This window comes from Falco rusticolus, chromosome 5, assembly GCF_015220075.1.
Source record: "Falco rusticolus isolate bFalRus1 chromosome 5, bFalRus1.pri, whole genome shotgun sequence".
NCBI lineage: Eukaryota > Metazoa > Chordata > Aves > Falconiformes > Falconidae > Falco > Falco rusticolus.
In genome coordinates, this window is record NC_051191.1 from 22,844,220 (window position 1) to 22,868,513 (window position 24,294).

At 43.7% G+C, this 24,294-nt stretch overlaps 1 protein-coding gene and 1 long non-coding RNA gene across 3 annotated transcripts in view; one reads left to right on the top strand and one right to left on the bottom strand.

The window, feature by feature from the left end:
- The first annotated feature begins 12,737 nt into the window (after positions 1-12,737).
- The window catches only part of FRMD4A (FERM domain containing 4A), a 386,235-nt gene continuing 374,678 nt past the window's right edge, over positions 12,738-24,294 (top strand). Inside the window, exons 1-2 of one of the 2 annotated variants that reach the window (XM_037390648.1) lie at positions 12,738-13,085; positions 13,556-13,690. In XM_037390648.1, the coding sequence (XP_037246545.1) occupies positions 13,646-13,690 (45 nt within the window). In that variant the 5' untranslated portion in view covers positions 12,738-13,085; positions 13,556-13,645. Of the gene's footprint in view, positions 13,086-13,128; positions 13,281-13,555; positions 13,691-24,294 lie in introns of those variants that run through there. The other variant, XM_037390649.1, reaches the window with a different exon arrangement.
- LOC119149417 overlaps positions 23,213-24,294 on the bottom strand; it is a 28,636-nt gene continuing 27,554 nt past the window's right edge. Inside the window, exon 3 of the long non-coding RNA XR_005104684.1 lies at positions 23,213-23,938. This is a non-coding gene — a long non-coding RNA (uncharacterized LOC119149417). The remainder of the gene's footprint in view (positions 23,939-24,294) is intronic.

Genomic DNA, 24,294 nt, shown 5'->3' on the forward strand with positions numbered 1-24,294 from the left:
GTGTGTGTGTCACTCACAAGGCTTAGCATATAATTAACTTTTTTGATTTTCTGTTTGTTTGATTAAATTCAGAAGTGGAAGGAACATTTTAGGTCAACCTAAAAGAAAAGTAATCTTTTTCATTTTCATTACTTTTTTTCAAATCAAATCAAACATTTGTGTTTTTTTTCCCCAAACAAAACACATGCATCTTTATTATGGACGTATAATATTAGGTAGATCTCTAAATAACCTCATCATAAAGTATAGAATATACTGATATAAAACATTCTGTTTCAATTTTATTTCCTTCTCATTATTTTTCCCCTGGATGCTGTGAGCCAAATGTGACTGCAGTTTGTGAATAACTTCAATCAACCCAGTTCTGTGGGGTTTTTGGTGTCTTTTGTTAATGTGCCTGCACTTCTCAGCGCTTTCATTGGAACCCATCTGAATACTTTCAGACTTCTCCCTTTAAGCTCGCTGGCTACAGAGTAGGTGTCCTGATTTTGGCTCGGATAGAGTTAATTTTCTTTTCAGTAGCTGGTGCAGTGCTGTTTTTTGGATTTAGTATGACAGCAATGTTGATAGCACACTGATGTTTTTAGTTGTTGCTGGGTAGTGTTTACACTAAGTCAAGGGCTTTCCAGTTGCTCAGGCCCTGCCAGCGATAGGGCTGGAGGGGCACCAGAAGCTGTGAGGGAACACAGCCAGGACAGCTGACCCCAACTGGCCAGAGGGATATTCCATACCTTGTGACATCATGCCCAGTGTATAAACTGGGGGGAGCTGGCCAGGGGCTGCTGGTTTCTGCTTTGGGGACCGGCTGGGCATCAGTCAGCGGGTGGTGAGCAGCTGTATTGTGCATCACTTGGAGGTTTTCCTCTTGAATTTCATTCCTCTCTCTTCTTTTCATTACAATTGTTGTTATAATTGTATTTTATTTTATTTCAGTTATGAAATTGTTCTAATCTAATTCCACAAGTTTTACCTTTTGCCCAGTTTTCCTCCCCATCCCGCTGCTGGGAGGCTGGGGGGAGAGAGTGAGGGGCTGCGTGGTACTTAGTTGCTGGCTGGAGTTAAACCATGACAGTAGGGATATGGGAATTTTCTTGCCTCAAAAAAAATGTTCAGCGACTTTTGTTAGGTTGTATTTGCCCTGATGGTCTCATGTACTACATGACCAGGAGGGGAGTGGGTTGCGTTTAGCATGAGAGCAGCCATGTGGACCTCCAGGGAGAAGGGAGAGAACTCGCGCTTCTGAGCAAGGAGTCCAGCTGGGGTCACGTGCAGAGGTCCTTGGAGGGACTATTTTGAAGCACTACTTCTTGGGATCTCAAGGGAAGGCAATGGCAAATGCTCCTGTTCTCTTCTAAAAAATACCATGTATTAGTCATGCAAATCGAGTGTCATCCCCTGGTGACACAAGACCCAAGCTAACACCAGATTTCTTTTAAGCTTTGACTATGTATTTTAATGACCACTCTAAAGGCACCGCTTTTCTGTGCTCCTACCTGTGCCACTCCACATTCTGCTGAGGATTTTGGGGAAATGACAGCTGTCAAGTTGTGATAGCAGTGCAAAATTAACAGTCTAAATATTGCATCTCAGCATGGCCTTTGCATCTTTGACCACTTAGGTGTTGCAGCACTGGGACGGGCACTGTCACAGAAATAACACTGCTCTCAGCGCAAGTGTGTACCTCCCCAGGTAGCAACATCTTGCAGAAATTAACAGGCATTTGCTTATCCAAGGAAAGGCAGTCCAAGTGCAATTCGTACCTCTGAGCTACCAGCTATCTGTGTGTGTGTAGAGAAGCTGAAATATATTTCCTCAGTGAGAAGCTGATCTAAATCATCCTTAATTTCAGTAGGAAAATCTATTGAGCTCAGCAGGCTCTAATTTAGACACCCAACATAGCTGAAGATGCGGAATAAAATATTATTTTACATTTGTTTGCTTTAGAAGGGACGAAGCACGTTTTTTCAGCCACTTGCTTAAGAAAAGTGGCATGTTTAAACTGCTGGTGCAAGGTTTACAGTACTTTGCAAATCAAAGAGCTGTGACTGAGAGGCAAGAGAACTTGGTGTAATAATACTGTGTTTGAATCTGGAAAATTAATGAAACACAAATGCAACAGAATGACACTATAAAGCATCAGGATTACCTGTATGTATGCAGCCAAGTGTTGTGCCACCAGTGTCCCTCGGAGTGTGTGTTTTGCCATACTTGCTTTAGGAGGGTGACACGCAGCTCTCCCATCTCCACCTTGTTGCTGCTGTTACGTGTTTTCTAGAAGCTCAGTGGCAGGTACCACCCAAAGCATACTATAATAATATGCAAGAAGATGTCTTCTACAGGAGGTGCAATGTCTCTATAGTATCTCGGAGACAAGACGGTTGGTTTGAGGTCCTTCTGTGGAGTGAGCAAGGCGGATGAACCTCCTTGCTGTTCTGCAGCTGTTGAAATCCAGATGAGTCCCTTTGGAGTTGCATCTGCAAGATGATGTGCCCATGCTCTGCAAGGAAGCAGGACACATCTCCAGGTAGCTGTGGGTGGCTAAGCGCTGCCAAGGGTTGCAAGTCCTGCAGACAACTCCGATGGGTTACTAGAGTCACAGAGTCTGAACTCCCTTGGTCCACTGTGGGCACCAGGCATGGCGTCCCACAGTGTTCGGGGGGGGGGGTCCCAGCCTCTTGGTGCTTGTCTAAGGCAAGTGCCCTTTAAGTATCTTTCATCTGTACCTTCCTCCACTTTCTGGGTTTCTGCAAACGGAGCCAGGATGCCTCAGCCCAGCAAGGGCTTTTGGTTTGTGGGCTCCTCTGGTACCACATCAACTTGGTTGCTGCCAAAATCTCTGTGGACAAGGAAATGGGAGAGCTTTCCATCTCCTCACTGCTTAGCACTGTGGGGTGTGCTGGCCCTCCATTGGGCAGTCCCAGGCTCTTGGGGGAGAGCTTACACTCATCCTGATATCCCTCGTGCTTATGCGATTTGAGATGTCAAGCCCTCTGTTGTCATCCCTGGGCTACACCAGCATCAAATAGCTGTCATCTCTCTGGTCCATGCCTGGGGTGAGGAAGAGGAGCTTGATAAGGTGATTTAATGGCAAAGCCCAACACGGGGATGGGGAAACGTCAGTAGTTCTCTTGCAATAAGCCATAGATGCAGGAGAGCTGGGGAGCAGCATTCTCAGCTGCAGATGGACACCAGTAACAGTTCCTCCAATGGTTTAATCTTTGATCTCATTGACTGTCTCCTAGATTGGAGAATAATTTCTTCAGATGTGTGTGTCAGGTACCTCACTCATGACCATCAAATGAGAAGTGGTGAGGAACACGTCAGCGTGCAGGTCTGTGTCACTGCCTTCATACCTGCAGTAGATCTGAAGGTGTGGTCACTCTGTGGACCTAGTTGTTCATTGTTGTGCTCCAGAAAGGCATTTAAATACTGTTATCTCTTTTATCTTTCCCCAGAATGTGGAATTTACTGTGAATAATGTGCACTATGGTCACCCCTGATTCCTAGGTGTAGAGCATCCCAGCCAGAGCTGTTATCTGCCCAGCTCACTCACCAGAGACACCAGATGTCCAGAAAACCCTGGCTGATGTGGTAATTTCTCAGTATCCCACCAGTTTATGTTCCTGGCAAGAAAAAAAAACCAACCAACCACATCTGGGGAAAACCGGACATGCAACATCCCTACATGGGCCTCAGCCCCAGCTCCTGGCTGCCCAGAGATGCTGTAGGGAGGACCTGGTTAGATAAAGTGGAGACCAGAAGTATCTTTCAAAATTGAGTTATATGGGCAACCATAAATATGTAACGACTAGACTCTGGGATTCATAATAACAGTATTCATTACGAAGCTGTTTTACTGTGAAGTCACTGTTGGCTCTTTAATACTGTTAAGCATAAAATACAGTAACTGTTTTGCAAACTAATTGCCGAGAAAGCAGAGGCAATCTATCTTAGTATTTGTTTATATGCAATGAGGTTTTATAATCTAATTTGCAGATTACCAGCCATGATATTTAGGACAATTAATGGACTGAGTTGAATTGCTCACTCCCTTATGTGAGGTTTTCACAGAAACATATTTCTGGACTAAGGAAGGGTACTTAAAAATCTGCACTCTCTTCTGTTTATTAATGGCCATAGTCTTCCAGAGCTGTAGATGTTACCTAGTGAGCACAGTTCTGCTTTTATTACTATTCCTATAAATTAGTTACTTGTAACAATAATTCATAAGTGAATAAAACCAATTTTCCTTTTTATTTTAAAATTGACTTCTGTTAAATATGACACTGCTAAACTCTGACTACATTATGAAATAGCAATTGAATGATAAACTCTTAACGTTCTGGCAAGCAACAATATACAGATTGCTGTGAATATTCTAAATGTGGAAAGCCTTTGCATCTTACTGCTGTGAGTGCAATATTTTTTTCATCCTTCTTAAACTACTGTTAGTCCCTTCATCTCACTGTGGTTTGTCAGCTCTTCAGTGTGAGCAATGCATCTTACTTAGGTCGTGTCATAGCAATCACTGATGAAGTAGCCATGGTAGCACAGGAGGTTACAGTACTGTGCTGGAAGCCAGGTGAAGAGGTTATGAAAGCATTCATCACTTTCCTCTTCTTTAAGCCCAGGCCTTGCTCTGATGTGGAAGTGGTAACAGATAATAAAATTCCTGCTCTAGTAATGTATGCATACAATGCCCAACACCGCAGGGTCATCAAAACCTCTGATGGATATCCAAAATGTAACTGTGGTACAAACAAATAATTTTGACAGAGATCAAGAGAGGATGTCCATGCTGACTTTCCCATGTGAGTCTGCGCTGTTTTTATTCTTCAGCCCAAGGCAGACGAACTACCTCTTTGGGTACCCCATCCTTACCACAGCTCTTGATACGGTTTTCTTGTTTGTCTAAGGGAACCTTACTAGGAATCACTTTTGCTTCTTTCTGGGCTTACCTCAAGTTCTGGCAGAAGGGAAGGGTAAACCTAAGGGAAGGCAGGCAACCTCTGGAAGATGAACCTGATGCTGGGAGCGTCCTGAGTGGTCAGCAGCCTCCAGGACCTGGGACTCGCTCCAAGCCTGTGATTTGCATGCATCCTCAAATGCACACCCAGCACCAGAGTGGTGCTTCCTGGCTCAGGCTGCAAGGCCTGAGCTGAGATGTCCACAGCAGGTGTGACCAGCAACATTGGTAGCTGGTAGCTCCCAAGGCTGAGGCTCAAGCTGAGGTTTGCTGACAATGTCAAAATAGTTGTTTAGGATTCTGTAGCAGCCAATGGAGAGATTCCAGGCTCTCCAGAGAGCACTCATCCCAACTGAAGATTAATAGGATGTGTAACCTACCCTCTGGAGCTGCATGTATTAGTCCATTGACTGGTGTGGGAGCCTTAATTGGCTATCTTTGGCTAGACATCTTTTACTCATACATTGTTTTTACTAGGTTAGGGGACTCCTGGTCTAAGGACAGAAGCTGTGAATAGACTGGCATTCAGTAACCCACTAACACTTGCCTTCAGGTAGATATTATTCAACTTGCCTGACATTCTGCCCGAGGGCATTATGTAGCAAAGTGACTTATTACCCAGCCAGACAAAATCTATATGAAGATATGAAGTCCACACTGTACAGAAGCTGTTCTGAGGCTGAAAGGTAGAAGAAAGGGGTTTCACAGGGAGGGCATAGGTGGTACTGAAGAAATGGACATCCAGTTCCTGGTTGCATTACAGACTCTCTTTGAGAATATAGGCAACACTTACAGCACTGCCCTAAAAGGACCTGCAGGGCCTATATTCAGTGTAGAGCCTTCAAACCTTCACTTTCCAGGCATTCAATACTGGTCTACTTGATGTGCTGAGGTTTTTGTTAGAGAAGTTTCAAAAGGTCAAATGTACCTTTTGGAGCCAAGGACAATGCATGGGGCAAAGACTGAAAGTTCCAGTCGCTCCATAATGCCCAGCCACTTCCATGTAGTCTGGTACATATGTACTCATCCCTGTTTGTGTCATGATTTTTTTTTTAAATGGGAGTTGTGTGGACTTAAACATGGATACAATGCATTAACCCAAACGTATTTAAGAGGTGAATGAGTGCCTAATAAGATGCACTGAGAGGAACCGGATTCGAATGCTCAAGCCTTGCCCAGAGGAAAAGGCAATTACATGACATGCACAAATATGCGGCATAGTATAGTGAAGGGTGTCAGGCCTCATCTGAAGTAACGTACATGGTGTTGGTCAAGGCTGTTCAGGAAAGACAGATCCTAGTTGGTGTGGGTAGCAAAGGGCTTCTAATGGAAAGAGACAGTCTTTTCCTTGGCAGGCTGCTAGAAAACCCATAGAGGGCAAAGAAAAGGCTCAGAAGAAAATTGGTACATCTAGACATAAATTGTCAGGAGCTACATCTACTTCAGTTAAAACATAATGTCAGCACAAAGATTAAGAACTGGTTATGAATAAATGTAGATTGAAAGTTATAAATGCACAGTAAAACAAAACTTGGCAGGTTTTTCAGCACAACTATGCAGAGGTTGACTGTAGAAGAGGAACTAACCTCTTTCAAATGAATGTTAGAAGAAAAAAAATAATTGAAAATGGAATCAGTTGAAAAGTGCTGCTTTATTTCACTAAGATTGTACTTGTGCAGGGGCAAATCAGGTCAAGTAGCACAAGTACAGCCCAACAGATCATGCAACAGCCCTAGGGAATGCATTTTCAGAAAATCAACATAACTGCAGCAGTGATGCACACTTGCAGACTCCACAGCCTGTGTTGGGCCTTTGTGTTCAGCTGGACTCAGGATATCTGAGTCTGCTGAGGCCATCATCTTATAAATGTCAAATTAATATTAAACAATCATTATATGAAACCTAGGGCTTTCAAATTGAATAAGATGGTTACTGAATGTTAATTACTATGTCACTATTAAGTCATATTTTAAGTTAAGACATGTGTTTTTTTTCTAGTTATTAGCCTTCAGGTTTTTAAAAATTAGGGTTGTCCCAGGGTGCCATTAGCGTTAAGTTCTTTCATGCTAAATTAAATAGAATATAAGCTGGAAGAAATCAGAGGTCAGCTTTTGGAATAATTTTATGTTAGATTTTTCTTTCAGTCTACATCTCTTCTTGCAACAGGTTGAAATGCCATAGGATGTTTCATGAAGTAGAAGAAATTCAGAGTTCTCTGGCAACTGGGCTCTTCTGGCTTGCTCAGTGTGGGCTGTGACAACTGAGGAATGGGAGCTCAAACAAAACTTCTAACTGGGTCTGAGTTGTATGGGTGCCACGCAGTTACAGAGGTTAGCCCAGCTGTGGGCTGAAACAGCTGCTCATGGATGGTGGGAGATGCTGGACAGCAATAATCCATGTCCAAAGCTGCCCAGCCCCTGCTGAGTTCAGAACAGAAAGGTGGTACTGATGGATGGGGAGATGCAAGAGGTGCTGCTGGGTGTCAGCTCCCACTGACTAGAGGTCAGCAGGAGATGCTTTGCCTCCCAGATGTCAGCTGCAGATGACCAGGGTTCCCAAAATCTTGCATAGCACAGGCTGAAGGGGGACCTGGAAGACAGGAGTCTTTCTCACATGGAAAGGAAGAAAAAAGTAGCCCAACTTTATCTCAAAATTGAGAGAGGCAGTAGCACCTGAGGCAGCTGGACTTGTGCAAGAGCGGTAGGTCTGCCCGTATGTCAGAGTCCCTTCACTGATCCTGATGGGAAGCCACCCTACTTCCAACAGGTATTTCTTGTATGCCACTGTGGTATACTTCTGTAAGCCTGTTACCGCTGGCATAACTCTCTGGAAACTTCAGTTCTCATACTTATATACAAGAGCTTTTTCTGGTCTGCTTAGGTCTCTTAAAAGTGGTCTCAGGCTGGGCATTGCCTCGTCGTTGGCACAGAGGCCACAAGAATCCACAGTTCTCTCCCTGGCCCAGGCAGTGGCTGCTAGGGGACTCAGAACTAGTATTCTTGCTTTGCCAGGTCTCACCCTCACAATTGTCGAAGAGGCGTGCAATGACCTTTTCTTGCAAGGATCATTGTTCTCCAGTGAGAGACACCATCATGAAGAAGTACCTTCAGAGGGTCCAAGAAATATCCTTGCCTCTAGCTATGGCGGTGTATCAGGAGAGTTCTGTGCTATCTTACCCTTGTCCTTACAAGAAGATATTTCTAGGACTCTTATTATTCCAAAGCAGTGCGTATCAAACCTAATTAGTTTTCAGACATAAGTCTTCTTGAGAGTGGGACTGCTTAGCAATGAGCAGCCTCTGGGTTGCTTGCACAGCTCTAAAGACAAATGGTCCAGAGAGGTTCAATCAAGGAAGCACTCAGCACTCGGAGGGAGGCAGAGTGTCTGGTTTATACCACTTGTGAGCTGCACAATTTTCTTAGTGAACAGCTGCCAAAAACAGCAAGGCAAGGGAAATGTGCCAATCAACAGCTAAACTGGAAATTAGAGATGAGTTTGAGCTTAATTCTTCTCTTAGATTGTGTCATAAACTGAGTGTCCACCTGACCAGGATAGATTTCTAACAATATTTTCCTGTAACTAACTTCCTCTAACAGAGGAAGGCAAGGAAATATTTTCCCAAACATTTGGTAGAGAACCCTTCACTAACTTCCCCCTCCAGAGAGAGTGGTGTGGAGCAAGAGGATGGCCAGTGATCCTTCCACATGTGGTGGCTTCCTTTGACAGTCTGCTGACTCCAGAAATTATGTTTCTCTTCCTATAGAGTATTTCTTTGGCAGTTTGGAAAACCAGCCTTATCACTGCAATTATAATTATCAAAAGCTTCTATAAGAGTTGCCAAAAGAAACAGTCCCAGCCCTGCTGGGATCTGTTTGTGGGGTATGACAAGTGATTTTTAGAGCAATTGGGTTGATGGAAGGGGGCATAGGAAGCTAAGGAGAAGAGCTAATGCAGCAAGTTCCTTCCAGATCTTTTTTAAAGCAGAGTGAATAATTCACAATGAATAATTTACTTGTGGGCATCAGGCTTTTATCTTCTTTGGGGATGTGCTATAAGTAAAATGTAGGTCCTCAAATTTGTCTGCTTGAATTACGTGTTTCTTTTTGTGTAATTCTCTGTTATTCTGGTTAGGCGTCTATAGACATCCCAGCTGTGTTGCTTTGTTGCAGTTTGTTGTATGAAGTGGTTCTTCCTTTGTGGATTAAAGCAGAAGCACTTCTGCCATGGCCATTCATAATGCAAATTTGATTTCTGTGATTAACATGTACTTCAAACTAATCACCTAAGTTCCAGAAAACAGTTGAGATGCATGAGGAACACCCGAATGGCTGAAGGAAATTCAATAAACTCAGACAGCTTTTCATACTCTTACATCATCTGTTCTTTTCACCCCACTGAAATCTCATTGTCCTTTAATTTTAAGGTTAAACATTTACAAGCATGGCATAGACTTTGACATATTTCAGGTTCCAGAGAAGCTTGTTGGATGGGCGAGGGTCTTGTAAATGGGTGTGATTCTGGTCACATCATTGCTTGAGGTGGTACCTTTAACTTCAGTTGACTATTTTCCTGCCAAAACAGTAGAAGGACTTGCTTTCTTGTAAGTCCTTGTAAATTGAGGCAAAGACTTTAACTCCTCTTGATCAAACAACTTTGTACACACCTTTGCTTAAAAAAATGAGCTCCTGGCAGTTGTCATATCACTAGACAGCATTTCACTCAAACACACATATGTGACGCAAGAAAGCAAATCAAAATTCATATCAGGATTTTGATCTCTCACAAATTTCACAGGTGATGAGAGGAAGTACTTTCATTTTTAGTGGTTGAAGTATATATGTTAGCAATAAATGGTAAATTTACTTTCATATCACTGAAAACTAGAGCTTCTGGTTGGCTCATGGAAGAAAAAACCTAGGAAATAAATTTAATAAGAAATACAAGCTCTGTACCAGCTGAAATCAAGTCTTGCCATTAACCCTGAGCTCTGTATTGCCTTCATTCATATCGTTAATAATGCCATCTTCTTCAGGGCCTGCAGAGTCACGTCTCCTGCTGAGGACAATTGGTGCCTATCAGGTTCGGTGTGTCCATGACCAGTCAACACAACATGCTTTTAGCAGAGGGTTTTCCTACCACACTGCGTTACCAGAACTTCAAATCACAGCCCCAGCAGCCACCAGCTCTAACGACGGTGACCCACGGTAGCATGGAATATCTGTGCCTATATTATCCCTGTCAAAGCACTGCCAGTGATGACACTGGAATTGGAAGGTGCCTCGCTACACACCAGTCTTCAAGTGCTTTATGTCTTCCTACTGGTATCAATTTTTCTATTAATCCAGACTTTGCCATGACAGGTTTTAAGTGATTGTAAGCAGTTACTCTATTCATCAGTTGTAGCGCCTGTTTCTTTTAAAGTGTGTGTGTGTGGAAATACAGCTAATAAAGTCTTTTCTTTTGCTAATGCCATAGCTTTGGGCCTTGAAACAAACCCACAAGTATGTAGTTTTAACCATCTATCCAGTAAGTTCCTTTTTAAAACTGTTCTTCTTACCTCTTGACAGCCTGCAGTGAATAATGATCTATATTTTTTCCTCTTGTGCTATGAAATTTATTCACTTAAATAGTAGAAAGTGGCAAACCTGTAGATAATTTTGCAAGTGTACCCTGAAGCCATAGATCATATACTTTTGCACAGATGGCTCCCTACATATGATCATTACCATGAGACTTGCAGAGTTCAGGAAAACCTGAATTTTTTTCAAGGACGCCACATATTGTAACTACCTCTTAGTTGCTCTTTGACTGGGATTTTGCCCTGCTCAACTGTAGAGTGAATTCAGGAGCTAGAGGTGGAAAAGACATCCACACTTCCAGACTCTTCATTTTAGCTGAGTCAAAAAATGTAGGGATAGGCCAGTTCCTTAATATCGCTTGGCAAAGGAGAAAACTTGCTTGTTAGACTCAAGAGCTACGGAGTGCATTCTTTCTGCAGCCACCTCCTTACAGTACTTCAGGTTGGGTTAGTGTAGGGAAAAAAATGTAATAGCCTTGGGATACTTGGCATGGTACTGCTGAAAAAGATTTAGTTATGGATTTTATAGTTAGATGCCTTGAGATGTTTTTTAAAGCTTACCTTCATCTTTTATTCTGCATATTTTCCCCTTTCAAGAGTCATTTAAGTAGCCTGCTTCTCTTCTCCTTATAACAGTCAACAACCTGTTCATCTTCAGGGGTGAAGACAAGCCTCTTTGGAGGGATGGGAGCAGATCACATCATATGGTAGCTCATACCTTCAGATGACTGTGAGGCGAAGAATAAACCACTGCAAACAGCCAAGATGGGCCTTATGGTTACAAAACGCTGTGAAACTGCCTCATCTCTCTGGTTCTTCCTTTGGTCTGATGGAAGCAAATCACTGCAGCCCAGAGCTCTTCGGTGCTTGGGTACCTAAATGCATTTGAGAAGCTGTGTCCCCATTCTCCATCAGTGGAGGTGACTTACATCCAAGAGTGGAGATAAGCATGGCTGCTGACCTAAGTGTGCTTTCACAGGAGATATGCTCACTGCAGTGAAGGAGGTGAGACCTCAGAATCAGTGCATCTCAGAAACCATGCAGTGAATGCTACCCCCAGGTGTGCCACAAGGGACTCTCCTTGAGTGTTGATATCTGTAACCCAAAACCAAGGAAGGGGGACCCCAGAAAATGCCTTCCCATGTGCCCATGAGTGTGTCTACACTTTCTCTTGAGGGGTGCCCCCTCTGTGTACAAGCAGCTTTCCCCTCCCACACCTCTCAGTGGACAGCCTGCTGGGGGAAGGAAGCCCCTGCCATCACCATGCGACACCCAGGCTTGGTGCTGCAGCTTGTGGGGAGCAGGGCAAGTCTCACTGGTCTGTATATTTACATGAGAAACCCCAAGCTCCTCCATATGCCACATGCTATACATGCCTTACAAGAAGGGCAGTCCCCTGGCTCAAGAGTAGTATGCTGGGAGGTATGGGTCTGCCACAGATGTCCTGAATGACCTGCCTAGGGCCGTGTCTGCAGTCTCCCATGCTTCCGTGTCCCCTTTGCTAAAACATGGTGACAGGTGAGCAACAAGAGGTTGGGCAAATAAATACTCCAGAGTGGTAAGTACCACAGCTGAGCTGCCAGGTGTAGCTTGCAGAGCACAAGGGCTGGAGTGCTTGCCTTCACAGAGATGGTAATTTGATTTTCTTCTCTATCCTGGTGCCAATTTCTACAAAAGTTGCAGGAATGTCATGTGTCAGAGATTTCAGCTCCGGTTGAATTTGTCTGAAACTTTTAATTGAGTTCCAAAATCACGGGGGTGGGAGTTGGAAGATGAACAGACATTATCATTGCATGAAGCCTAACATTTTAGGAAAGGAAGGCAAATTCTGCTTGTTCAGAGGGGAGATGCAAGAGCTGTTGCATTGAAGTCCAGAAGGCTTTTGAGCCCTAGAGAACGGGGTTCCTGCAGGTCCGGCAGCGCACATCTACATGGGAGTGCTGGCCTTTCTACCAGGATGCTCTGTTTATTTTTAAAGACTTTCAGAAAGCCATCTTCCATTTACAGCTAACATTTAAACAAGGGGCTTATTTTCAAGGCTAATTTGTCTTTATGTCTTAACCAGCCACATTTTCACAATTAGCCATCTCTGGCCCCCTGAGCCGCAGGAGCCCAGCGGGGGGACTGCAGCATGTTGCCCTAGGAAGGGGTGGGGGGTGGGGGGGCTGCCTGGCTGCCATTCCCATGTGGTGCAGGCAGCGTGATCAGAGCGCTAACACAACAGCCTGTGTAATTACATGTTTCTAGGAAGTGTGTTAGCTCCACAGGGAGCTGAGTCCATTTGGAGAGGAGGAGGAGGAGGAGGAAAAGACTTTATTTGGGGGGGGCAGGGGGGGTGAGGTGAAAAGGGTCAGTGCGTAACCCAGCTCTTGCTCGAACATGATAAAGGTAATTGTTGCTCTCAAGTGAGCGCCGGGTGCTTCCTGGTTCTGGCTCCTCTCCCCCGTTGCTCATGTCTGTATTACGCAGGCATCTGCTTTCAAAACCAGGCAAAGCAGGGCTTTGCAAGAAGAGAGAAGAGATTTGACCCTGTTGGAAGCGGTACGTTGCGATATTTGACACTGTTTCTGCGCTAGCATCGCCATGGCAGGGAGGAAGATGCAGAGGCAGGGACACAGCAGTTTTCTGCTACCTAGGCATTTATTTAGGTGGAGGAAGCAGAGTGGCAATTAAAAGCAATTAATTACAGTCCGCATGCTGGGGCAGGGGGAGGATGGCTTGGACCTAACCTGTCAGGTAGGTGTTTGATACGTGTCCTGTGTTGCTGCTGCTTGCTGTGGCGGTGTGCGCCTGAGCTTTAAATATCCTGCAGTTCCTGATATCTTGTTTCTCCAGCAGGCTCTCCATTTCATTTTCGTCCTCTCTCTAGTGTAAAATTTGGCCTAGCTTAAGCTTCTTTCCCTGGCTGAGAAGGTTATTTCCTTCCCTCCTCTCCTCCCCACCCCCTCATCCATCCTCTCCTCCTCTTGCAAATGCTCTCCGACCTTGATTTGGGGCTTCTCTCCCTGCAGTTAGCTGTGGGCTCTGTGGATGCTTTGCCGTGAGGGAGGGCCGAGGGCTGACCAAGTCGTGGGGAGGATTTGTATGTGGGAAGAGAGGAGATGGCTGTGCAGCGTGCTCCTGAATCTGCTCTGAGCTTGCTGATGGTAAGTGCTTGCTGAAATCTGTTTGAGGGGTGGGGGGGGTGGGGGGGGGTGTGGGGGTGAGGGGAGCTGCACCACACGGATTCAGGGCATCAAATCCACGGGCGGATTTTGCGTGAGCTGCCACTTGGCTTTTACACCTAGGTCCCAGGGAACTTTGCAAAGGGTTCATCTGGTGCTTGCACAGAGACGTTCCTCCTGTGATGGGGTTTAATGCATCTGGACCAATGTTCAAAGCAGGGTTTTGAAGTGACCTCTCTGGCAGATCTGACACTTGCATTTGGGGTTTATCCTGAGCTGTAGTTTTTCATTTTGTTCATCACATCAGAATTCTCACGTCCTTCTGCTTCCACCTGCTTTTGCCCTTGCTGATTGTGAGGCAACTTAAACGATGAGAGGGAGACCTTGATTTCTCTGTCAGCTGAGAGGCATGCTGTTAGCTGTGACCAGGTACTCAGATGTTGTCTCATTTGGAGAATGGTCCTTTAATGCAGTGAATCGCCGTTTGACTAGCTGCAGAGTGTGTCAGACCTGCTACCGACTGCAGTCCACAGGGTAATGACTAGTATTTATCTATTTGCTACAACATGTTGAGCCACTGACCTACTTCTCAAAGTTCTGCATATTTATAATATTTGAAAGAAGATTATTTAGCAAAACACGTGGCTCAGCCCAGAAACATGCCACTGTCCGGCCGCAATTAAAATAAACCCTTTTGGTGGGGTATTAGAGAGTTGTTTAGCTTTACTGATTTCATTTTTCTTTTTGCTCTCTCCTACTCTTGTTGCCATTTTCTATGCAGCAGCACCAGGGATGATTTTAGTGTAAGATCTCTGCTGGGTGTTTTTCTGCCTAAATGTCACCCTAATATTTCTGCTGGAGAGTTGTTACAAGCAAAGAGCATATGTCTGTGCACATGCGTGTGCGTGTGAGAGCATAGAGATATATGCATTTTGTATCTATATTTATGTAATTATTATTAGTGATCTCTCTTCTGATTGTATTAGGAAATGGTCCTTAGCACTAAGAGAAACGATGAGTTTAGTAAAGGGAACGCTGCAGGGTAATAGCCCTGTAGTGCCTAAGGTTGTTAACAAAGGTCAAGTTGAGAAAAACAAATTTTATGTCCATTACTCAAAATGCTAAACATGCTATTAAGGTTCTGCATGGTTCATTTTATATTTGCCAGTGACTGACTTGCTGTGTAAGCTCATTTCATTTCCTCTTGCTTACCTCCGGCCTTCCTGGCTTTTTTAAATGTCCTCTTTCTATTTCTCTTTCAAAGGTAAATTGATGGGTGCCTGGCATCCCTGTGTCATTGTTTGGGCTATATATGCTTTTAGTTTCCCTACCCTCTTAATTCCCAAGTTAAACCTCTTCTTCCCTGATCTCTGTACTCCCTGAACAGACCTTGTCAAACTCTGGTACAGTGCCAAGCTGCCCACAAATTTTCTCTCTTAGAACATGGCTTTCTGCGGCTACATGGCCTTGCTCCAGTTGTCATTTTGAGTTGGGTCGGGTGTTTCTACAGCTCTGGCCTGTAACCTGGACCCCTTGGGTCTCCCCACCTTGGGCATAACCCTGGGCAGGGCTGCTGTGGTCTCCCAGCCCCATGTGGACAGGCTGGCTGGGGCTGGAGGTCCACAGCCAAAGGAACTCCTGCCTTTGACCCTGTGGATGGTTGGGAGGGTAATGGTGGGGTTGTGTTTCTGGGTTGTGAGAGGACTCATGTAACTCTGTGGGCTCTGCTCCACGAGGGTCTGGTACTTGAGGCTGGTCATGGGTGTGGAAAAGATGATTTGATATGTCAAATGCCCCGCTTACTTTGTGAACTGCTTCTTTTGCCTTAGATTTTTCTTGGATTGTGAACTATATAGTTAACTACAGAAACCTTGTCCTTTCCCTTCTGCTCTGCCTTGGCTTTGATTGCATGCTTGAGCAGGCTCCCCTTGAATCAATAATAAATTCTTGCATAATTCATCCTACAATGAGCAGCTATAATGGCATCTCTTCTAAAACTGCCACCCTCCAGAGATTAAAGGATTAGATGTCTTTGGGAAGCCCACAGAAGTAGCTTTTAGTACTTTGATGGGCTTTCTCCATTGAAAGAGTTTTCTTTTAGCAATGAGGACCATTTCAGTACTGCATTCCCCCTGCAGTAGGATGCAGAATGAGCATCCAACCATCCACTTTTTATGTGACCTGCTAAGCAGCAGCATTTGGCAGCGTTGCATCATATCCAGTTTGAAAGTATGTCCTTCTCAATGGGGGACCTCAAAGCACTTTGTGTTGCAGGTAAAGGAACCAAGGCAGAGCATCATTAATTGACTTCCCTGGAATTTGATGCACTGAATTGAGTGATTGAGATCAGGAGTTTGCTCATCCTGAACTCCTTTCTGCTCGGTTAAGAAAGATGGACACCTCCAGGGTGTAAGGTTTCCTTCCTATAGGAGGACCTTCTATAGGACATGGGTATCTAGCATCAGTATGCCCCAGCAGGGAGAGCTGCACATGGGACCATGTGGCATTTCTGGGTGCCAGCCGTGCTGACAGCTCACAATTACTTATCTGTGCCTGGTGAATGCTACTCAGGACATGGAGTTGACATGGCCTAAACCAGCTCCCAGACGGCTGGTCAGCGGAGAGCTGCACATTGCTTGTGCAGCCATCAGCATGCCAGAGAATGTCATTAAACCTGCAGTCTTAGGTGGACAGGTATTTCTTCAGCTTAGTGAGAAAATATTGACCATACAATGAAATAATCTAAATTGAATCTGGTTTTGGTGTGATCTTGTTTTCTAGCCTGTTTAATATTCAGGTGGGTATTTTTTCCTGGGTTTGGTAATTATCTTTTTTTTTCCTCCCAGGCTAGGGAAAAGGCTCAATGAAGGAGAATTTCAGTCTTAAACATACATCTTCCTAACATAAAGATATTTTTTCATAAAAAGCCTACAATCTGAAAATATACCTACAACCTGTCCATTCTGGTAAATGACTTCTATTACAAATGACTCTGGATTGTGCTGGGTCTGTAGGACTCTCTATCTTGCTGGAGAGATAGCAGCAGATGAAGGACGTTGCCTGGTTCCGCATGGAGGAAACTGGGCTGAACTGTGCCCAAAGTGGCTCTGCCGTGCCTGTAGCATTATCAGATCACTAAAACAGAGCTTCCTCAGCTTCTCTGAACCAAAAGGAGGGAGCATCTAAGTATGAAATAGCAAATACCATGTCTTGTTAGGAATGATAACACCTGCCGTGTTAAGATCATTAATGCTGATGGGAGTAAGTGCAGTGCCAGTAGGATTTTATGTCTATCTTATTAGTATATTGTAAAATTTTAAAGCTGCAGACATATTGATTGTACAGATTTTAACAGCACAGTAAGTTATGATACCTGGTGTCTCTTGAGACAGCATTACTGCATCTCATGAAAACAGATCTTAGGGACTTGACCTTCAAACTACCGTAGGTCATAACAACTAACACTAATTAATCTGTGTTCTATGACAATGGAGGTTCAGATGAGCAAGGTATACAGCCCAGTGTATACCAATTAATCCAAGATGCTCTTAAAATGGTAGAGGAGCATGATTTCTGTTTCCAGAAAAGCTAGCTCCTCTCACCCCTCCATCAAAGTGAAGTTTTCCCCGTATTTATCATCCAGCTTTGCTCTCTCTGGTCTGTATATATAAATATTTTGCTTGAAGAAATAACAATGTACCATTTAGAAAACAAGTGTGCTTGTAAATTATGGTAACTGCTTGTGTTTGGAGGAGCATCTTTCCTTTTAGGAGACTGTGTGACGCTTTCATACTCATTCTTTTGTGTCTGAGTTGCATTCAAATTGAGGCTGGAATGAAGGCGCATGTGAGAGATCTTAGGTGACCTTCACTACACGGGACTCAGTTATCTCTATAGTTCAAGGGGAAAAGGGCTGCCAACAGGGAATTTGGAGCCTTTAACTCAGGCTGTGGCATTCACAATGCCCAGGACGAAGAGTGAGAAATTGGCCTACCGGCCCATCATCAGGGCTGCCAGCCTTGGTGTTTCCTTGTTCTGCTGGGCTGAAGGCATTGCAATGGATGTCTAAAGCAGACACCTGCAACACAAAGACACGTGACTGCTCCATTTCTAAACTTTAGCATAAATAATGGGCATCTGAGTGTTTTTCCACTGAAAATCCCAGTTTGCTGCTGTGCTTCCACCCCTCCTTTTAAAAAGGGTTCTGCTGAATCACCTTTCCATACCTCAAGCAAAGCTGGAGTCCTCAAAACAATGTGAACATCCTTGATCTGATCATTCTGAAATGTAGCACTGAACTCTGTCAGAACTCCCTTAAAACATGCTCAGGGGGTTAAATGTACCCTTACAAAATGCTGCAAGGGCCATGCCCTGCTTGGTTGGCTTCTGAAGTGTTGGACTTGACAATGTTCTGGGTATTTCATTAACCATTTCACATGTTTGATTGCTAAGTTTTTATGGCAAAAGTTTGCCCTTGTGAAGGCACATTTGATAACTAAGAAGATACAGAGCTTCTAAGACCCATTTAGACCTCGGACTGACCCACACATACCATAAAGCTATGTTCTGTCCCACTCAAACCTCTTGACAGATTGCAGCAGCTCAGCTTGGAGGATCATATTAAAACCTCTGGGAGCAGCAAGGTTACAGTGGAAGGATGAGGTCATTTTCTGCCTCTCTCATCTCAGGCTTAAATTATCTCTATGTTGACAGTATGCAAAAGCCCTTGACATTCAAACCTCCTTGCTGCGACCTTACCTACAGACCGCATTGACCTGGAAGGCAAGCTGCACTTGGCATGCTCCTTCCACGGAAAAAAACCCTACTCATTCCTTGCCATTGCACGTGTAGAGGTTAATGCAGCTCTCATCTGATGTTGAAGCAGTGTGACTTGTCAGCAGTGCGTGACCAATGCACGTGTCTGGGTGTAAACAGCATTGCTTGGGAATGAATAACGCCTTCCCCCAGGAATCAGCTGCACCGCTGACATCTGGCCCTCTTCAGCGTCATGCCCCAAATGAGGTCTGTGGAGATATTTGAACAGCGGAGGGAGAGTGATTATGCAGCCCGTTCCATGCTCCTTTTGCAGATATTTCCGCCGTGCAGGTGTGTGGGCTCCATCCGCAGCCTTCCCAGACGGTCTGGGTGGGAGATGATAATGCGCTGCGGCACCTGGAGGCTGCCAGGGAGGAGCTGTGCCGGCAGGAATCCCTGTCTCCTGGCTCCTTCCTTGCTCCAGCCAGGCAGTAGTTTGCTAATGGGCTTCATGAGCAGCAAAGGGCTGAGCTGGGCCAGTTGCTCTTTTAGAGGATGGGATGAGGCTGGCAAATTCCTGCTCGGCACTCTGTGGCTACTTGCTACTGTGGACCGGGAGTTTATCTGTTTCTTGTTTATCAGTTCCCCTGTAGCACTGGATTGTATCTGAACTTTACTATATGCCTCTTTAAACTTGTAGTAAGACTTCAAACACAGTGATTTAATTCAGTTGAATGAGATTAAACACTCCCTGGGATTACTCTTGGCTTCCCTGTGGTGGATGTCACCTTTTCACCTATCTGAGCTGCAGGACGACAAAAGCATTTTCCCTTCGATCCTGCTCTAGTGCATGCCATCAATTTTCTTTTCCTTGTCCCTCTGCGTGAATGTGCTGTAGAAGCAGACAACAATGTTTGCATATCTGAATTCTCCCATTTATTACTACACTTTAAAACAGGAGTAAGAGGGATTACTGGTTTATTATCTGGGTTTTTTTTTATTATGAATATGGCTCATGCCTTTTATTCCAGCTGCTCATTCTGAATGACTGATAAAATTATCTCATCAGAGATGTGACCATTGATTTTTATTCTTTTTTAATGACTCTATAGAGCATCGCTATTTGTAGAAGAGAATTAGTGAGCACTTGAGTAAATGGTCATTATGATTAATTGGAGCCTTTCTACAATTATGAGGAAAGTAACATATTATCAGATTGAAAAGATCACTAAATATGACAACTCTGTTTGACAATGTATAAAAGAATAAAGTCACTGACTTTTTTTAAGATAAAATGCATTGGAAATCTTGACTGATATCCATAAACGAAAATAAAACAAAAGTGCTGTAATTGCCACAATTAAAATGCAAGGCTATGAATAGCTACTATCACATAGGAAGTACTTGTAACATTAGGCAATTGCAATTTTTCAATTCTTTGCCTTCTGATTATGAATGTCATACTTCCATAATTACTGTACTCGTAATTTCTCAGTGTGGCACCAATCCAGCCTTGTGACAAGCTAATGTGGTCAGATCATCAGGGCTCAGAGACATACCGCAGTTTCGCGTGGATCCTTCCTTGTTACATCCCATGAAAATGCAGATTTTTGTGATTTGGTACCCTGTAGGTTGTGCTCCGGTGTCTGGTCCTGTGGGCTCTCATGAAGTCCACCAGCACCAGAGCCAGCCACTTAGTTTCATGTTTCCTGCCAAAAACAGAAGCCTCCAGAGGGATGTGGGGTCAGTCAGGGGGAATGGTCCAAGGTTGTGGGCTCTCCCCAGATGGCATGCTGTCCCCAGCTCTCCACAGCCACCAGGAAATGGATGTTTCCACTCCTGCCATCGCTGGCGAACCTTGGGTAAACTGCTCTCCTGCACCCCTCCAGGAAGATGCATACTTTTTTTCCCCCCACGTCTTATTTGTCTCTACTTTTAAATGTCAAGAAGCACAGAAACTTGCAGAAATTAGTTGAAACCAGTCATTTCATGAACAGGTTTTAACAGTGCTGAGTATCAAACTAACATGAACCCGTCATTGCCTTCAAGTGATATGAATTTTCTCATTTAAGTGAATTCTTGGGTTGGCCTGAAGCTGAAACTCTCAAAGCAGGTGAAGTGAGGCTCCTGTTTGCCTTTTTGAAGGGTCATATCTTAATAGGTGGTCCTACTGAGAGCCCTGTTAGCACATGCTTGTCCAGCAGCAATGCCTAAGACCAAGCGGCATTTCCAAAGCCTTGCTGGAAGGCAGTGCGGTACCTTATCTGTCTGGAGAAGCCTCCCAGACATGAAAAGACCCACAGAAGTGTCTGTCTGTATTTCATGGAAACAAAAGCCACAGTGAATGCCAGAAACCTATTTACAGGAATGGATCTACACATCAAATCTTACCGGCTTTTTACATCCTTCATGAGATTAAAACTGGTAATCCCCAAATTAAAGCCAGCACCTCCTAGTGCTAGTTCTAGTGCCTGGTTTTAGCTTTTCACATATCCAAAAAGCTAGTGATTGTGCTGAAACACCAATAACTGACCAGGAATGATGGACTTGTGCCCAAGGTGCTTTGTTTTCAGGGCGTGTTGCAAAAGCCTTCATGAAATACTAAAACATAGTGAACAGAAGTGGGAGAACATAAAGTGAGGAGCAAAAATAATCTAGCCAATATTCTTTGTAAATTGGTTACAGAGATACTGGTGCACCATGCCATTTGGTAAAAACTGAATATCCCTTCCCCTTCCTGCCCTTACCCCGGCACACACTGCCCATCTCCTGCCAATGATGGGTTGCTCTCTGCAGCACGTCCTTCACTGTCCTCCATTCTCTCAATCCATTTACAGACCCCAGAGAGCTGAAAATTATTTTTAGGGAGGTTTTGCTAGTACAGAAGCAGAATTCACACAGAGCCTTGCTCCATAATATTTTTCTATCTGTGGGCAGGCTGTGATAATCCTCGTACTGCAAGACACTCAGCTTTGGCTCCCCATAATTTGTGTGAAGTTAATGGAGGAGTGTTGTAGAACATATGTTTGGCTTAATATAGGTTCAAGCTTTTTTTAGTGTAATATCCTAAAACAAAATCCAGGACAGCTTCACAGTAAATAAGATTGATATGTTTTTCATTTTTGAGTAATATGAGGCTAATTGAGCAGTAGTGGTCGAAGCACATTGTATTTCCTGGTAATTAATAGCTGGATGTGATAGTTGACTGCATAAAACTATGCCTTGGGCCATTAACCCCAGGTCATTAATACTCTAGGAAATGTCGTGAAGGTCATTATTACTGTTGTTATATAAGCTATTGTAATAGAAAAAAAGTTAGGATGAGCTTTTCAAAAGCCCATTTTCCTTGTTCTGGTCTCATCTCAGAGATCTGGGAGTAAAGGCTGTTCTCAATTACTCTGCATTTATATTGATTTTCAGGGGATTAGAGTTTGCGCACTTTCTTAAAAACAGAGACCAATTAATTGGAGCGTTTGAGAGGATGATGATCAACCTTTACCTGGCAAAAAAAGAGCTGTCCTTCCCAAAGGGCTGGCAGCGGGTTGTGTTCTTATTGGCAATCCCAGGAGGTTGGGCGACTGAGCAAACCCCCGACTGATCCCTCACGTTGGCTTGTTTTGCAGCAAGGCATGGACACTGGTTAGGGGGCTGTGGGCAGATGGGGTGGTTGTTGCTACGTGCTGGACAAGTGGTGTTTGTGTCCTGCTACCTCAGGCTCGGACTGAGTTTCCAAGGTTTTGATGATGGTCCGAAATCATCCTTCCCATGAAAACCAGCCTTTGCTCTAGTTATCCAGCTACCTCCGGGGGGGGCTTCTAACTTCCAGATCAAGCAGGAGCTATAGGGATATTTCCTTTTGTGCTGTCCCTCAAGCTGCTCTGTAGGCCAGAGTCCCCAGAGCAGCAGGGTGATATTTCTACTGCAAGCTAGAATTAAAAAAGGACAGCTCTGAGAACTATTAATTGCATTTCCTCCCCTGGCAGACTGGTGTGGTTAAGAATTCATTATTTCCTAGTTAAAGAAAGTACTAATGAAACCATGAAAAACTTCTTTTAAAAAAATACCTTCATTTAGCAAGATATTAATAATAGCATTTATTTACTGTATTACATACAGTTTTATGTTGAATGCTGTTTTCTCTAGTCATGTGTTTAAAATAGGGTGAATATTTCACGTGGACTAAAGTCCTCAAATCATGTGGACTAAAGTCCTCAAATCAATATTCTGACTTTAATGAGATTGTGAGGAAGCACTTCAGCTCTAAATAGACAAAATTACAGATGGCAGAAGATACAGTGATGACAAGAAAAATGATGGGGAAGTTTTGTAACTTGCTGAAGTTACTAGCAGTGTGGTTTTTCGCCACTTTGATATTTTGCTTTGGAATCAGGAGTTAAATAATTCTATATGAAGAGATCTGTGCTGTGCTTTTGATCGGTAGGGAAGCTCATTTTGTCACTGTGCTTCTGCAGCATATAAGCAAAGGCTTATTCGTTGAGAGTCCTCTACTGATGGATTGCTCCTCTTGAATTCTCTTCCTCCTCTGTATCTAATATCAGATGCAGGCTCTGCTGTCTACTGCCTTGCAAGAAGGAAAAAACTAAACATGCTGTTCACATTGGTTCCAACACAAATGTTTTTGTATTGTGGGAATATTCTGACCCATTTTTTCATCAAAGTTTTACTAATAGACTTCTTTGATTAGGTTGTGCTTAGGTCATTTTAGGGAGTTTCTCATTTTTGGATGCATCATTTACATTTGAAGAGCTAAATAAAGAATCACCCATGTGAAATTTCCCCAACAGCTTTGATTCACCAACAGGAATTAAACCTTAGCTGCAAAGTCCAGAGGCTCCTGGTGTCTTGGACATGGATCCTGCTTGGCTTGTCTCTGTTTAGTGATTTACCTGAGATACCACTTCCAAATACAGATTTCAGTCATTAACTTTTTACATCTCTCCCAGGAAGATGCAGCTGTGCTCACATTGCAAATAAAATGTGTCTGTTGTGGCTAGTCCCAAACACATTTTGCATGATGAAACGTAAACCTATGTCAGAGTTACTGGACATTTTAAAACTGTAGGGCCACACGGATAAATGAAAAACCCAGCAGTTTTGTACTTAATGGGAGTCAGGAGCAAATCCTTGTATAATAAAGCAGGGGTGGCTTAAATGCTAAAGCCTATACAAACAGAATAGTATTGAATAGAATCTCTGAACAAGAGAGAAGTCAACTTTAATTTTTAATAATCTTTAATTAAGCAAGCATTCACAACACTTCTGGTATTTGTGCATTAACACAACTGTCTCTGGGTAGCCAGAGTCATTCTGTTGTATGTGGGCTGGTGTCAATTGATTTCTCTGCGGTCAGTAGCTGTAGCTGAGTCCCTTTAAGTTCCATAAAACTTCCCCCCTTGCAGAAAATCATTCTTGTCTGAGGGAGGAGGATTTGATCTTTCTTCTTTTAGGATCAAGCTGGGAGGAAAGTGTAAATCCATATTATTCTACTTATCTCCGTGACATTTCCAATTTCTACAGATGCAATCAAAAGAATTTGGCTCATTGATCTTCAAACTCTTTGACAATTTCACACTTTGAGCTGAGTGGTGTGACCAGCACAGTCGCCTTATTGCTTTTCAGCAATAAAAGTTTTTACCTAGATCAAGATAACACGGTTGCTGCATATGAGATACGAATCATGGAGATTATTATTTGTTTACTGGTAGGATACTTATTTTCAAACTGAAATGAACGCTTAGATGAGTCATTGCACACATACCCTGCCTTGATATTTTTAGGTGCTAAAGCCACTATTTCAATGAGGCTGGGGT